This window comes from Anser cygnoides, chromosome 14 (assembly GCF_040182565.1).
Source record: "Anser cygnoides isolate HZ-2024a breed goose chromosome 14, Taihu_goose_T2T_genome, whole genome shotgun sequence".
Lineage (NCBI taxonomy): Eukaryota > Metazoa > Chordata > Aves > Anseriformes > Anatidae > Anser > Anser cygnoides.
This window is the reverse complement of record NC_089886.1, coordinates 9273329-9289197: the sequence shown is the minus strand read 5'-3', so window position 1 is coordinate 9289197 and position 15869 is coordinate 9273329. Positions and strand designations below refer to the sequence as shown.

The 15869-nt window shown below is 52.4% G+C and overlaps 1 protein-coding gene across 4 annotated transcripts in view; it reads left to right on the top strand.

Annotated features, from left to right (window-relative positions):
• Positions 1 to 15869, top strand: part of UIMC1 (ubiquitin interaction motif containing 1) — a 37502-nt gene that overhangs the window by 7351 nt on the left and 14282 nt on the right. For 3 of the 4 annotated variants that reach the window (XM_048080373.2, XM_048080374.2, XM_048080376.2), the window contains exons 3-6: positions 3938 to 4028; positions 8659 to 8783; positions 9129 to 10280; positions 13683 to 13747. In XM_048080373.2, coding sequence (XP_047936330.1) covers positions 3938 to 4028; positions 8659 to 8783; positions 9129 to 10280; positions 13683 to 13747 — 1433 coding nt within the window. The remainder of the gene's footprint in view (positions 1 to 3937; positions 4029 to 8658; positions 8784 to 9128; positions 10281 to 13682; positions 13748 to 15869) is intronic. The other variant, XM_067005403.1, reaches the window with a different exon arrangement.

The window sequence follows — 15869 nt, the reverse complement described above, 5'->3', positions numbered from 1 at the left end:
GCAGAACCGTGTGGGAGCACCCTGCAGCACTCAGCTCTGTGCCTCCCGGTGCCGGAGGAGAGCACGGCGTGAGTGCTCCTGGGGAGGTTTCTCCACGCCGCTGTGCTCGCTCCGTGGAAGTGGCAGCGGGTCTGAATCCAGCCTCCTCGTGGCCCGGCGAAAGCCCTTTTTTCTGCATCGGCCTCCCCCCGTGTGTCAGAACCTACACATCTGGCAGGAGCCCGGCTGGGTCTTGTTGTTCCAGGCTCCGCTTCCAGCAGGTTTGTTCTAATGAGCTGAAAGAGAGAGCAGAGCAGAAACAGATTCTGAAGTCAGAGACTAATAAAGTAGGGTGTGATATTAATTTCAGCAGCAGCCTTGGCTAGAACCAAACGTGGCACTTCCAACATCTAATTAGCTTTTAAAAATAAATTAGTCTGGTTTTCATCTGCGTATTTCCCATGCAGGACGTGTGCTGTTTGGCTGTGCCCTATTGTTAGATGGTCCCAACTGCTGTTGAGCAGCAAAATTAACCAGACCTTTTGACTTTGCAGTCTGCACTGTTAGCTGTCGAGACATTCTTCTGTAGCCTTGCCTTTCCTTCCCTGAATCTGACTTCTGTGGTTTAAGATGTGGATTCAAGGGAGCAGGATGTGGGAGGCTGGCTACTGGCTTCCATTTACGGGCTTTTAGAAGCGAGTGGAGCTGTATCTGTTTCTGCTGGCAGAGTCAGGTTCTCTTAAGTATGTGCAAAAGCATTTTTAAAACGAGAATTTGATTTCCTGGTGTCTGTCGAAACCAAGCGGGTTAAAAACCAAGGAAGAAGAATAGTGGCTGCCTTCCACTGAGCGTGTGGGGAACTTTGGAAAGCCATTTTTTCCTTGATCCGTGCACAATGCTGACAGTGAAACTGCTCAGAAGAGAGCATCGTAAATTAAACAGCAGAGCACGATATGCAGAAAAAGAATTCGGGTTCCTTCTGGCCATTATGCTTAAAATTGACGGCAAAGGAAGAGAGACCCTATCCGGGCCGGCACAGAGCGGAGGTGCGTGGGTCCCACCTCGCCTCAGCTATAATAATTAGTTTCCCCTGGAAGTTGTGTGTTGGAGATGACCTTGTAACTAAGAGTATCGGTGGCAGTTTGGGAATATTTTAATTGATTAAGATTATTTTTGGACTAGCGATCTTATTAGAAAGGCAGTTGGTTGAGTGGCCCCCTGAGTTCCTATTATCCTTGTAGACAGATGAGCATTAAAAGGTTGGGTCAGAAGGAGCAAGCCCGGTTGTCTTCCCTGAGTCTTCTTGGCCCCTTCTGTTCCTCCCATCCACGCCTGCATTTATGCAGAGCACTCGGGGGCCTGCGGGGCTGTCTCCCAGCAGAGGTACAAACAGCCATAAATCCTAATTAAAAGGTACGTTTTATTTTCTGGTTTTAAAAACTAAAGAAGATTTAAGAATTCTTGGAATTGAGATGTGTGTGTATGTTTTGGCCCATCAGGATTAATTGGATTTGCTTCAGCAGTTCGCTGTACCGTGGCTGTTCAGTAGAACGCCGCTAAGCAATTTAAACATCTTCCTCAAATGTATGAGGCTCGTACAACACGTGTCCTGCAATAATTCTGCTCCTGCCGCTGCTGTAAACGCCGGGATTGCTCAGGACCCAGCGCGGGGAGCGGAGGCAGGCGCTGGGGGCTGCGGACACCGGGGCCCGCCGGTACCCCAGGAGCCCCAAGGGTGCTCGAGCCCTGTGCCGTCCTGCAGCGCGCGTTGTGACCATGTGCGCGCGCACAGCCCGGACGTAGGCAGCCGTGGTGAGTTTGGTGTGCTCGTAAATCACGCCGGTGCCCTGGAAGAGAGCTGCAGATGAGAGTGTCAGGTTGACCTTCCGGCAAGTGCAAGAGTGATGAGGGAAGATTGATGCCTAGAGAGAAGAGCCGGGGATTCGCAGAGCCTGCTAGGATTAAATTGCCCCTCTCTTAAGCGGAATAGGTTTAGCACCATTAGCCAGCACTTTGGGGAGAGCGGGAGAGCTTTTGCTTAACCTCCTCCAGCGCGTGCTTCTGGCGCGGTCCCGCTGTGATCCCGCAGCGTGTTCCCACCTCCCCGGGTGCGAGCCGCGCACGGGGGCAGCGCAGGGGCTGCCACCGCACAGCAGCACAGGGCAACTCGCGGGTGGGCGAGGGGTGGGCGGTGGGAGTGGGAGAGCTTCTGGAAATCCGTGGAGAAGGGCGGCATGCCTGGACCCTGGGAGAGGGAGGATTTCAGCTGCAGAGCTGGAGCTAAGCAGGCTCAGAAGTGGGTGGCATCCATCTTCTAGCAGGACACAATCCGGCTGCGAGGCAGCCTTTTGGAGACCCAGGGGCAGATCTTGGACACGGGGAACCAAAACCAGGGTGGTTGGGGATGGGAAGGAGTCGGTCAAAGGAAACATCCCTTGCCCTGAGCACGAGGGCGTGCGGGCTGGCCGAGCTGGCTGCAGCCTCATCGGGAGCTGGCTCTTAAATCAGTGGAGGTGAGGAGTGAACAGGTATTAGGGGATGTAGGAGCTGTGATGTACTAGGGTTTCGGGAAACCACTTAATAGCACGTCTTGCAAAATCTTACATGGATAAATAATTCAATTGGGTCTAGATAGTAACATTCCTGGATTGAAGTCCTGCTAAAAGACTGTCAGCCAAGGCTGGTGATGAACACAAGAGAGGCTTGTTCTGGGGAGATGTAAAGCTGAGGCCACGAGGATCAATATTAGGTCTGTGTGTGTTTTAACACCCTCATTAATGATCTGTAAGAGGGAGCAAATGGTGGATATACATTAATAACATCTACAGATAGTGCTAAAGCTGGAGACATTTGAGCAGAACTCGGCACTGAGGTTCAGTCCAGAGGACTCCGCAGGGTAACAAACACGGGCAGCGGCCAGAAGGAACGGCTGACATTTAAAACCAAGCAGAGCGTCCCCTTGCGGTGAAGTACTGCCCCACCATGAAGACCCCCTCCTGGCACAGGGGGGCTGGAGGTGGTGTGAGGCAGGACGGAGCCAATTCGCTGTGGGGCTCGTGGGCAGCAAAACCCCGAGCACGGCGCAGCTGCGGACGGAGTCGCGCGAAGCCACTTCGTGGCCAGGCGTGGGTGTCTCTGCTGAAAACGCTGGGTTTGATTCTAATCCTACCTGATTTATAGAGACAAACTGGAAGGGGTCCAGGGCCAGCCTTCGGTAATGTGTACGCCCTCACTTAAGCCGTTAGGACAGCAACTTGCATAAATGTGTGCCAATTAAGCCTGTGACCATTCGTGTTGCAGTCAGCGTGCTTAAAGCAGCACGGACTGAGGTTGTTCTTCTGGGTGATGTTCCTGGAGGCCACTCGGCTGCAAATTTCTGAAGTATTTAAGCTTCAAAAATGAAACAATTGTGGCAGTACTCAGGGCGGTGCAGTGACAGCACCAGGAATAAATACAGCTGGCTCTCCTGCCCTCCGGATGAGCTAGCCTGGGTCCCCCGAAATGGCTAAAATCCTGGCCTTGGCCACCTGAAATCGTTTGGGCAGTGCTAGAGGCCGTATGGCAGGAAACAGCCCTGGCTCACAGGTATGAGATGTTGAGTTACAAAAAGGTTTTATTTTTCTGTTTGAGTGCTTACAAATACCAATGTTTTAGCAAGGCCAAACAAATTCTCTCTCAAATCATGGGCGGCAGGTGCAGTGCTTGGTAGTGACTGGCATGAAGTCTATTGTCTCTCCTACTTCTCTGTTTATGTCGGTCTGTAACTCTTTTTGCTCGTTATGCTTATCACACAGCTTTTAATAGTTACAGAATGTGCTTGAATTACGTTTGAAATTCAAATTTCACACAAATAGAGGCTTGTTCTTGAACCAGTGTTTGTGTCAGAGTAGTGGAGGGGAGGGAGCTGGTAGTATTTCTTACATATTGTATGCACTCACCATATTTTTTTCCATTACAGCAGGAGTCAAAGGAAGAGAGCGGATTGCAAACGAAAAGAACAAAACAGCAGCTGGATAGAACGAAGTTTGCTGCTAAAAGAAAAATTGCACGTAGGTCTCGAGCGTGGGGCTGGGGAAGTAGACGGGTGCTGAGCAGCTTCTGCTATTTGTGTTAGAGATTATTTCCCCCGCAGAAAGGCTGTGATGAGGCTTGGGACGCACGGCTCGGAGAAGTCCCTTCTCGGGGGTAAAATCTGCCTTCCTGAACAGGCAGACTGTCACTCGTCTGCTCCCCAGGTGCCGTGTACGCAGGCTGGAGCGGTTCCAGAATAAGTGTGCAAGGCTGTCTGTACCTCACCAGGTTTCGAGATCGGTTCTGGTATGAACCCGATCCAAAAGCCCCGCCACTCACTAGGTGCTCTCCCATTCGGGCCCCCCTGCTGCCGCCTGTCCCTGAAACATCGCGGTGCCCTGAGCCGGCGGTCACAGCTCGGGAAGGATCTCGGGGTCAGAGCTGGCAGAGCTCCGAAATCAGAGAGATCAGAGAATCAGAGAGGGCAGAAAGAGAAGCCAGCCACGCTGGGCATCATACGGAGGGGTGCGAAGGCCGAGGGCTTTGTTGTACATCGCTTTGCTGTTACCTAAAGAGTTGGTGCACCCACATGGGCAGCACTGTGCGGTTCTGCTCCCCGCATCTCAAGGACGCGGTGGAGTCAGGGGACATCTGGGGCAGGGCACTCAGATCGTCGCGGGGATGGAGCGGCTGCCTTGTGGGGACAGACTGCAAAGCCTGGGGTCCTCCCCGAGGGGAGGGAGACGCTCAAAGCCCGCACCAGGAGGGCAGTGCGGAAGGTGAACACTGAGCTGTTGTTCACCACCTCCTGCAGCCAGGGCGCACTCGACAGAAATAGCAGGAGATGGGTTTAAAAAGGCGAAGGCGAGCAATGCTTCGCGCAGCGTGCGGCCAGCTCCTGGAGCTGCTTGGCACAGGAGGTTGGGCAGGGCGCAGCATCAACAGCTTTAATGAGGGATCAAGTGCGTTCGTGGACAACAGCTCTAAAAACAGCTGCGAAAGGGAACGGGCTGGGATGTTCCCGCTAACATCCCTGGCGCAGTTGCTGTGGGTGTACAGGCAGAAGAGACCACCGACAGCGGGCTGGGTGGCTCCGTGTGCTGCAGCTGCTGGGCTGGGTGGGCGGATGCCCTGCCCCAGCGGATCAGCTCCCGTTCCTGTGCTCCGGGAGGCTGCGGTCCACCCGGCAGGTTAAATTCAGAACGTCTTAAAATAAGAGAGGAGCCGTCTGCTGCAAAACCCAAAGCAATCACCGAACAAAATGGAGCAGCTCCGCGAGCAGCAGCAGTTGGGCTCGTCAGCCCTCAGAGGGCTCGTGCGAATTAACTTGTTTTTAATAGAGGCCTAAGGCCATAGCACGGAACAGCCTGGCTCGTGGTGGGAGCTGAAATCCACCGTGCGTGTCCTGGCTGAGATGGGGGAAGAAGGGATCAATTTGTTTCTTTGGTTTTTTTTCCCCTCTTTCTCCTCAAAGAAACAGCACACGCAGCTCAACCCCCTGAAAGGTGCCGGTACCGACCACACGGTGCTCAGAGCAGCCAGCTGCTGAGGCTGGATGTCCTCGTTGCCTCTTTGAGGCTGGTGTAAGGCACGGGCTGCATTTATGGGTACTGAAATTCTTAATAATGATTCCTCCCTTCCTGGGGCAGGGCTCGGCGAGCTCCAGCCCGGCCGCGGGAGGCTGGCGGTGTGTCCGGGTGCCAGGCGGCGCTGCTAGAGAGCGGCCGCGTCTTCGTCAGATGGCGGGCCCCTCCTCTCGTTCATTGGAAGCTATAATTAGACCTTCGGTGTTTGCTTTTAGGCAAATTAAGATTTGAAATAGTAATTATTTTTTTTTTCCTCGGTGTCTTTAAATAAATTCTTCGAATGGCGAGGCAAATCGGTCCTTTGTAACGATTCGGTGCTTCTGGGGAGAGCAAATTCTTCCTCCTCGGAACTGGCAAATTTCAGATATTTGCAGGCTCTGGTTATAAAAGATCTCCTCCCATTTTTTGCTTTGCTGTGGTCTTATTCATTTTATCCTAAAGCCATAACTAAATGTATCTGTGACGTTCCATCCTGACAGGATAAATGGAAATACAAAAACCCCGAGAAGTCTCCCTCTCTTTCTCCGGATGTAGTCAGCGCTCTAAAGCACATTTGAATGTTTTTACTGTAATTGCACTTTGGGTATGTGGAAATACTGAGATCCTGCATTTCCATTATTTTTGAGTAAATCTCTTATTAGTAAGTGTTAGAACTACAACTAGTGGGGTTTTGCATCTAATTCACTTTGCAAATGTCAAAATGGAACATAAATCGCTTAGCAAATTGCCGTATTAGCATTTAAAAAGGCTCTGAAATGGTTTAATTTGTTTAGGGCTGCAGTGTCTTAAAAACAGCTTCCCCCCGACCCTCCCTCCCTCCTGGGAGCGGGGCTCCCGGGGCCTCCTCCCGCAGCGCGCCCCCGCAGCGCCGCTGGCCCCAACGCTCCCAATTTCTGCTCGGCGTGGGTTATGACCTCTGTAATCCACGTCGGGTCCCGTAAAACGTGACTCTGCCTGCACACGGTGCCGAGGAAGGACGGGACGTGGCGTGCGGAGTCTTCTCCGGACCCTCAACCAGAAGCAGGTCAGCTCTCCGGGACGGCTCGCACGGCCACCGAAGCGCCAGGTGGAATTGAAGGCGAGATGTCCCCGTCTCCAGAGCACCTACTCAATTGGAACGTGAATCAAGTGCATTTTGTTTGTCGCTGGTTTCTTTGCCAGAGGCAGCATTTGTCTGGCACATTCCCTGTCCCCAGAGGGGAAATTGCTGTGCCAGGGAGGGAGAGGAAAACAAAATGTACGGTAGTAACTCGCCAAAAAATGTTTCTTTATACTAAGCTTCGTGGATGTTGATAGCCCGAACTGGTGTGCGCTGAGGCCCCCGTTTTAATTTAAGCACGTGGGAAGGCTTGTGATGCGGGGACTGGTCACGTGCACCGGTTTTCTTGCACGTGTCAAAATTTGCAGGATCTGGCCCGATTGCCGTGATGGTTCGGGCAGGGAAGCAGATGAGGCCCGTGCTGGGTGCTTGGGAGGTGTTTGACATCGGGGAAATGCTGCTCTGGGGACGGGAGCCTTCTCAGCCCCTGGGCTGCGGTGTGCTTGCCATTAAAGGGTGCGTTTTTTTCCCCGGTCCCTGCTGGCTGTAACGTTACAGAGTGACTTTGTCCAAGGACAAAAGATCCCCACGAGCCCTGCGTGCGCTGTAGTCAGCCTTCGCTTCAACTCCTCTCTTAATTTTTAAAGAAAATTATTTTAAAAGAGAACCTATCTGAACCGAAGCGCTGATTTAGTAGGACACATAAGGGAATCTGATGGCTGGTAATCAGAGCAGCCAAAAAACGCTTTGAATCCTGCTCGGGTGGGGGAAAAAACCAGCCTGAGACGAGCAGGGAGCTGGGGGAATGAGCGCGCTGCTGCGAGGATACCTCGGTGCAGCCGTGCCACGACCTGCCAGGGAGGCTGCGCTGCCGCGGGTCGGCGGCAGCTGGGGGGGAGAGGATGGCTTGGGAAATGGGAGCCCGTAACTTCTGAATGCATCTTTGTCCAGGGAAACCTCTGGCCTGAAAGCGGCTGCAGCGGGGGCATGCTTTGTGCTTGGGCAGCCTTCCTGCTCGAGTCCCTTGTCCGTGGAGCTCTCCGGGGCTGTCGGGGAGCGGAGCCGTTCGGCTCACGCGTGAGATGGCGCGGGCAGGATTCTGCCTGAAGGGGGGAGACGGGCTTTGAAGGAAATCTGTCAGTTTGTTGCGAGCGTGAAGATGTATTTTTCAGCTCCTGAGAGTGCTGTTGAGTTGTTGTGCAAGCTGCACTCTGTTCTGCAGGCATTGTGTATTTTAAGCGTAGTGAAAGCGTTGGGTTGAATCGAAGTAAATACGTGTTTTCCCCAGTAACTAACTGCTTGGCTTCTGAAGAGCCGGTTTCGGGTTCTAGCTTGCTCTGAAGGAGGAATATTTCAGGGAGATTTTTTTTGCTGGGATAACAGTTACAAGTGTAGGAAACCTGTTTCCCATGCATGACTGCCTTAGTGATGCAGTGGCACAGTGATGTGAGCAGAAGGGGGCTGTGTGCATGCGAAAGATCCTGCATAATACCGCCGAGCCAGAAACGCTATCCTCCACGGAGCTCTCCACCTGCAGCTCGGGGTGAGCAACGTGTAGCTCTTCTGTTCGTGGTTAGGTCTCCCGTGGTACTGCAGGTAGCTTCGTGTCGGAAGGCAGTGAGACGTGCTGCTTGGCTCGAAACAGAGCGTGTTAGAGCTGATCTGCTCTCTGTCCTGCCTTGCTCCCGAGTCTGTCCTATAGAACATGGGCATGGCTTGGAAATCTTTTTCCTCTGTCCTTGAGCATGCATTCTGTAGCTCTGGAGTGGCAATAAGATGTCCTGTTAATGTACCCAAGGAGTCAGAGTTTAGACTGCTGTAGAAACCCCGACTGATGTTCCTGACCGGGGTTACCCTTTTCATTTAGTGTTGCCGGCTCTGGCGTCGGTGATGCCTCTTCAGGAAGGCCGAGGTGTAGATGCTTTGCATTGTTCCCGGGGAGGTGGGACTCCCTGGGCGCCTCTCCCAAGAGGCTGGGTAAATGTAGGGTGCTTGCATACACCTGCAGCTCTGACTTGACATTACCCTTTTCTCCTGCTGTAGAGATGACTGAAGAGGAACAGTTTGCGCTGGCCCTGAAAATGAGTGAGCAAGAAGCCAGACAAGTGAACTGTCAAGAAGAGGAAGAGGAGGAACTCTTGAGGAAGGCCATTGCTGAGAGCCTAAACGTAAGTGTGCTTCTGTGAAGAGGCTTATTACTAGGGTTCTTCAGCAATGTCGCTTTCTGTGCTTGCTTTTCCACGCTGCACAAAAGAAGGCTTTCCTGGAGGTCTAGCCGTTCCAGCATGAGCTGGAAGCAGAGCAGCCACGGGGTAGTTGTTTTGTACCTGTCCTAGTGAGCGGCACACGAAGCCCAGCCTCAGCTGTCCCCTGTTTTGGGGTGTTGGGTTGTGCTGGGGGGGGCAGCGCCCATGTTTCTGCAGTCCAGTTGACAGCCCGTGTGTTGGGAGCGTCCTTGCTATGCCCTGCTGATGGGAATGCACCTCTCGGAGAATCAACCTCTTGTCTTTCAGAGCTGTCAGCCCTCAGAGTCCTCTGATGCAACCCCACAGCTGTCTGAAGAAGCGCTGGGCGCACAAGGCCAAAGCCACCCCGCTGAGCAAGAAGGCGGTGAGATCCTGGGAGGCCTGGCGCTTTGCCCCGACACCCCTCGCTCCGAGTGCAGCTCCCACTCGCAGAGCACCAGAGCTGATGGGAACGGACAGATGGATGTCGCCCGGAGCCCCCTCGTAGTGTTGAGGAGGTTAAGCCAGGAAATTGTTGAAAGCTCACTAGTATCCAGCATAATCGTGTCTCCGGGGAAGAGCCAGCCTTTGACAAGGTCAAGTGAAAAGCCTTCCTCGCCACCTAAAAGCGATTCCAGTAGCGTGTTACCTAGCACCCTGGGAGAGGACCTCACGTCTCTGAGTCCCGTCTTTGGCAGGGTGACTTCAGGCTCCTGGCAACTGACACCTCGGAGACTGTTCACAAGCCCCTCCGGCTCTTCCAAAGCAGCAGGCCACGAACCAAAAGAGCAGCCCCTGCCCTGCACTGGCCTTTCTGCGGGAGAGGCCGGCGCTGGGAGCTCGGGCACCCTCTGGAAGAGCTGGGCCGTGGAGGAGGGTGGCAGTCCCAGGAGGAGCGGTGGAGGGGCAGGTCCCAAACACACCTCACAGCCCAGGCACGCTGCCGGAGCCTGTGCTTCCACAGAGCAGAAGGAGGTGCCTGACAGTTCCCCTGAGGTTTGCATGCCAAATGTGGCGGAGGAGAAGCACAAGCAGGAGGAGGCGAGAGACACAGTACACTATTACTGGGGCATCCCCTTCTGCCCCAAGGGGGTGGACCCCAACCAGTACACCAAAGTCATCTTGTGCCAGCTGGAGGTGTACCAGAAGAGCCTGAAGCAGGCTCAGAGGCAGCTGTTGCATAAGAAGGAGTTTGGTAACCCGGTCGTGCCCAGTTCTTCTTCCTTGAGCCTAAACGAGCTTGGGAAGGGAGAGCAGATAGGTAGAGAGAATGGGGTCGCTGATGATACTGAAGATGGAGACCCAGACATGCAGAAGGAGTGCGAGAGCATCACCTGGCTCCTCCCTTCGAAGAGGAGGGAGGCAGAGAGTCCAGGGCACAACATGGAAGAAGAGAAGAACTCCACTTCCGATGACGAACCGACCACGAGCTACTGCCAGGTAAGAGCTCTGATGAGCAGCGGTTCAGCAGTCGTGCTCTTCCCTCCATTTTAGGATTCAGTCCCTTCTGCAAAGCAGGCGCCGCTGATAAGCATTCCTCTTAAATTTAGGGGCTGCCTCCCCCAGCCACCCAGCTTGCCGTGAAAGGGAGAGGAAAAGCCTGCAGGCTGATTTCCCGGCTCAGAAGTGGTGGGGGCATCATGCAGCCTGGCAGCTGTCCATCACTGCACCACTGAGATAAAGACTTCCAGCTGACACTTCCTTCTCAGAGGGGTGTAGCCTGGCAGGGCGTCAGGGCACCGAGACAACGCTCTGGCAAACCAGCTTAGAAACCTGTGGCCGCGTGAGGAGCTCTGTGTTTTCCTCCGCAGACAGAAACGTGGCTGCTTTCCTTGCACTGCGGCCTTTCCTTTTTGCCTCCCCGTTTTGTGAGTGCTTCGCTCCTGCGGGTGCTCTTTTCCCTCGTGGTGCTCTGGTTGCAGCTGTGACGGGCTGGGCACGCATGCACGTGTGTTCTGCCTGCCTGGGGTGATCTGTCGCGGCAGCAGCGCTCGCTGTCCTTGCTCCCGTGCCTCGGCACCTTCTGTCCGTGCCTGCTTGTTGGGTCTGGTAGACGCTAGGTGTCAGCCTCTGTCTCTGTCAGGGCTCTCTCGCTGGAGCGGAAGGCAGCTTTCTGTCACTGCTAAGTTTAAACAGATTGCTAGTCAGATGAAGTATTTATTACTGCTGTATTTTAGGTTTGTGTCAGCCTTTTCCAACCCTCATTTTTCATAATGACTTCACTCCCGGATCATTGTATAACTTTATCTTCTCTATGACTGAAGCCTCGGCTCTGTTGTTCCTGTTTTCAAGTGTATTTGATCATTTACCCTGGTGTTAGAAAGATACTTAACTTGTTTTGTGATATTTATATTCTGTCTTGTAATATTGAACACTTAAGAAAAACGTCATGTCTGCATTTTCTGGTTGCAGAAAAAGTGCAGAGCAGCCTGTGCTGAAAAGTGACTTGTCGTGACAGTGCTTTGGCTGGGTTTAGCGGATACAGATTTAAACAAGCCTTAGAGGTGACCTGCAGAGGAAAGAGGCAGACTTGCGCCTTTTTCATTTCTTTTGGATGGTTACAAACGATCTGAAGGGTTCTTAAGGCAAACTGTGTTTTTCTTTTTTTTTTCCCCTCCCTGTCTTTTTCTTTGGAAATTGAAGTCTTGGTGCTCCGGCAGATTGGGGTGGCTGCAGATCTACGGCTGTGTGCGCTAAAACCCTGGGGAAGCTACAGCAGCTGGGAGGGGCATGAACTTTTAATTAGTATTGAAAAATATGAGTGTTTTTTTCTCTTATTATCCGTGTAATGCTAATGCTTAATTAATTCTTGGGGAGAAAGTGGTTTTAGTGGTGCTGAGTGGGAACTTGTAATGTACTCATCCTGACCACAAGAGCTCTCCTAAGGAGCTGTAAGTGTATGGAGATTTAGTCTTCCTGATATTTTTAAGGTGAAAAACCAAGGGGAGGAGCAAGCTTGAAAATTTCAACCCCGGGCAAAAATTTGCCAGTCTTCTATTTACAGGAGAGAAAAGGATTTCTAAATACCTTTCATCTGCCTTATCGCTCCTGGCTCGAGAGGTTGCTCCCTTCTCCTTTCGCCTCTCTGCGCAGTCGCATGCTGAGGCCAGCGCAGGTGATTTACTTGCAGGATCGATATGTTTGATGTTTGCTTGTGCCTTGCCTCCATTTTTTTCCCTCTATCAAATACAATTCCACCGGCGGTGACGAAGGACAGGCACAGGGCAGCGCTGTCCCCGATGTGCTGCGTGGCTCGGTCCCAGTGCCGCCAGGGGCTGCTTTGCCGGTGGGGACAGTGGGAGGTCTGGGGCTGTGCCGAGGCCAGAAACCATCCCTGCGGGCTCACAGCTGCCCTTGAAAAAGCCTCGTGGTGTGCCAGCGAGGTCTGTAGCCCTGCTCTGAAACCCCTCGCCTGCAGTGGGCAGCGACCTTCCACCACGGCAATGGGCAACCTGAGCGGTCGTCGTCTTCGAGACATCTCCTGGCCCGCGAACCTGCCCTGACAAACCTCAGTGCCAATAGCATAAATTCCTTCGTAGCCTTTCAAACAAGGTCAGGGGACTCGTGGCCTCTTAAAAGATTCAGAAGAAAACGACCCAATTCTGGAGAATTAGAATCCGGTGACCTGAATTAGTGCCGTACCTTAAAACATATACAGGAGGAAAAACGGGATTGTGGCACGGTGTTTGTGAGCAGGGTTTGTGGTTCTTCAGATCCGTGCAGTTCAACGACGACAACAACACAAAGTAAAGGAGGAGGTGTGGTATTTTATGTTAATGATGTGTTAGGCTGTGAAGAAATAAAGAACAGTGTAGATGAAACAGAATATTTTGGGGCTGGAGTCACTTTAGGGAAATCTGGCAAGAGGCTTTGCGTTGGGGCTTGCTGGGGAAGCGCAGCAGCCATCTAGTACTGGGGCTGATCGAAGTTGAAACCTATGGAAGAAATCAAACCCTGAGAGGAGGAGGGAGAAAAACCCCTTGGATTTCTTGGAGAAATGGCATGAGAAATCGCAGGCCTGCCAGCGAGGACTGCTAATAAACCGCTGTAATTCCATCTGATTAGAGAATGGCAAGCGTAATGTGTACACTGAGGAAGAAGAAAGGGAGCCGGGTAATGACTGACATGTTAGCCTGACCTTGGCAACGCACAAGGCTTTTGAACAAATTTTAAAGGAGAGAATAAGTGGAGTCACAGAGGTAAATGAAAAATGGGATAAAATGCACATGGATTTACCAGCTGCAGATTGTGCAGGTTAATCTGTTCCCTCCCTTTGATAGGACAGCTGATTACCCCGCCGAGAAAAATGCAACAGATTTTATCTGTAGGAATCTCAGAAAAGTACTTCTCGTGGTCAACCAGCAGCTGTACCAGTTGATCAGGTCATCCAAACTCAGGCAAATGGATCTGAAAGCGGGGTGGGTGAGGGCTGCTGGAGTGCTTGAAGACACTGAGAGCCCTGGGTTGTTCTGCTCAGCACAAACGGAGCTGGGCAAGGGCTGTGATCGCTGCCACCGTCGGGATAGGCGCTGGGAACAGGCAGAGACTGTGAACGTGAAGGACAAGGTTGAGAACAGACGGACACGGGATGTCCAGGAATACAGCTAGGCAGCAAAAAGTACTGCCAGGCATTGTTGCAGAGCGCTGCTGAGCTCCTTACCGAAAGGAGTAATGGAGGCAAAAAGCTGACAAGTTCAGGACAGATACTTAGCCGTTTCTGGAAAAAAAACAAAAAAGAAAAAACGTGCTGCACGCAGAACTTGATGACCCAGCAGAGCCTGTCTGGCCTGGTTAGCTGTGTGTGTTGCTTTATACAATATCAGAGTTCTCTTTCTTTTCCAGGCCTCCCAGGTGCTGTCTGCAGAGGATGTACGCGGAGACGGGGAACCCATGCAGACTGCACAGAGGTGAGGAGGGGGGAATTCAGTGTACCAGGTCCGTGGGCTCGCCCTGGGGACGTGGACTCATCCTCTCACCGGGAGCAGTTTGGGGCACGGTCTGCGTGGGGCTTGCTGAAGCCCTGGGAGCCGTGGAGCCTCCAGCAGCAGGTCCTGCTGGAAGGGCTGCGCGCAGCTGCTGCTCGGACCTGTCCCTGGAAATACACGGCTCTGGAGCAGCGAGGGAGGGAGGAGAGGCACAACTGGGGAGAAGGGATCAGTTATTGTTCTTGCTCTCTAAAACGTGTGAGTACATCCTTGTGCAAGTAAGAGGGCTTGATCCTTACCCTCTGAAGCTAATTTGACACGGTACAGTAAAGCTGTGGAGATGGGTAGGTGAGCTAAAGGTGAGTTACAGCAGCGTGATCACATGCTCTGCCTTTGAAGGCACATATGCAGCATGGTGAATGGTTTACAGAATTTCTGTGTGTATTTTTATATTCTTGCCTTGCTGCTGAAGAGGAAAGAAGGGAGGAGGAAGCCAGACGGCACTGCCTATCAGCCAAAGATAGAGTGCAGTGCTCCAGAAAAGCCACTTCAGCAGATGACAGGTGTGGGACAAGTCAACATGATTTTCTTCAGATTTAAGCCTAGTCTTTTTTTTCCCCCTTTTTTTTCTTTACTTCCTGGGGGATGCAGTTCTGCAATGAAGGCTGTGAGAAGGTCAAAAGGGAGAGGATTCAAGGAGCAAGTTGCAAGAGAGGGCAGACAATGTCGTAGGTTTTTTTATTGGCTGGGTTTTAAAATTGAAACCTGTTTTGAAACAAAACTGCCAACTTTTCTTAGGTCTAACAGCATTGGCCCGAGTGGTTAATAACAACCTGCTGTTGCTTGCACCTTTCTAACAAGCTTAAAGCTCACCTTGGGGAGCAAAAGGAACCTGCAGGAGCTGATGTGCCTGTGACAGATGAGCTTTTGCTGCTGTGTCAGAGCAAAAGGCGCCGAGGTGTACGCTCCGGAGCTCTGCCTCCCTCCTGCTCAAGGCAGGAGAGGCCAGGGCTGAATCTGCTGAGAGGGAGATCTCCTCCTGCCTGCGTAGCTGCTGGGGTTGGCTGGGGATGCTCCCCCCGAGGCCGGGACTCACCTGCCTGCTGCAGCCCCTCGCGTGGCAGCTGGCACATCTGCAGCACGACAAAATAAAAAGGCTGCAGTCTTTGCAGTTCGGTGCACGTTAAGGTTTGCCATCTGGCTCCTGGTAATTTGCCACAGCAGTCCTCCCTCGGGGGAGGCTCGGGCACCCTGGGCTGCTGGCCTCAGCGATGCTTAATAGGAAAACACTGCTCGGAGCTGTCAGGAGGTGTTGGAGCAGTTGTGGAAGCGGCAGCGGTGGCAAAAGGCTTCTTTGCTTTCTGCAGGCCACTCTGCTTGATTGTTTTATGCTGTGTGCAGAGCATGGTAGATTGGGGTTTTAATAAATGATTATAGGCTTTGTTACCAGGAGATAGTTGGTGTAGCAAGAAATGTGGTTTGACTTCAAATTGATTAGCCCATTTTATAAATGTCATAGCAAGTTGTTTTGTGTGAGTTCTTTTGAAGTGAGCCCTGATGTTAGACACAGAGTAAAACATGCTCAGCCTGGATTCATAACAAATGCTTTGAGATGCTTTATTTAGAGAGAAAAGCCACTTGTGATTTCCTATCAGAATTTTGTTATTTATCATAAATCAGCAGTGCCTGTTCTCTCCTCTCTGAGGCCTGTGGTTGAGCCTAATAAATCTTCTATTTGTCAGTGTGGGGATTCATGTTTTTTAAGTGTGTTCTTGCATACTTGATCAGACTAATCAGGAAGCCATGCAAAGCGCTGAGAGTGTCAGCATGGGTGCCAGACTTACTCAGCAATGCCTGCCTGTTTCAGAGAGACACTGTGCTCGGTGGAAAATAACGGAGGAACGCGAAGGTTAAAAGGAGCGGGGCAGCATGCGGCACTGCGCCGAGGAGTCGCCACGCCACTGCCGCTAGGACTTGGCCGCAGGGAAGCCTGGCATCGGGCTGCATCCATGCTGCTTCTGCCTGCCATGTGCAGCGATGAGAGAGGAAATTAGTGCAAAGAAGGAGGGAGTAATGCAGGACTGAGCAAGTCTGTGCCTTTCCT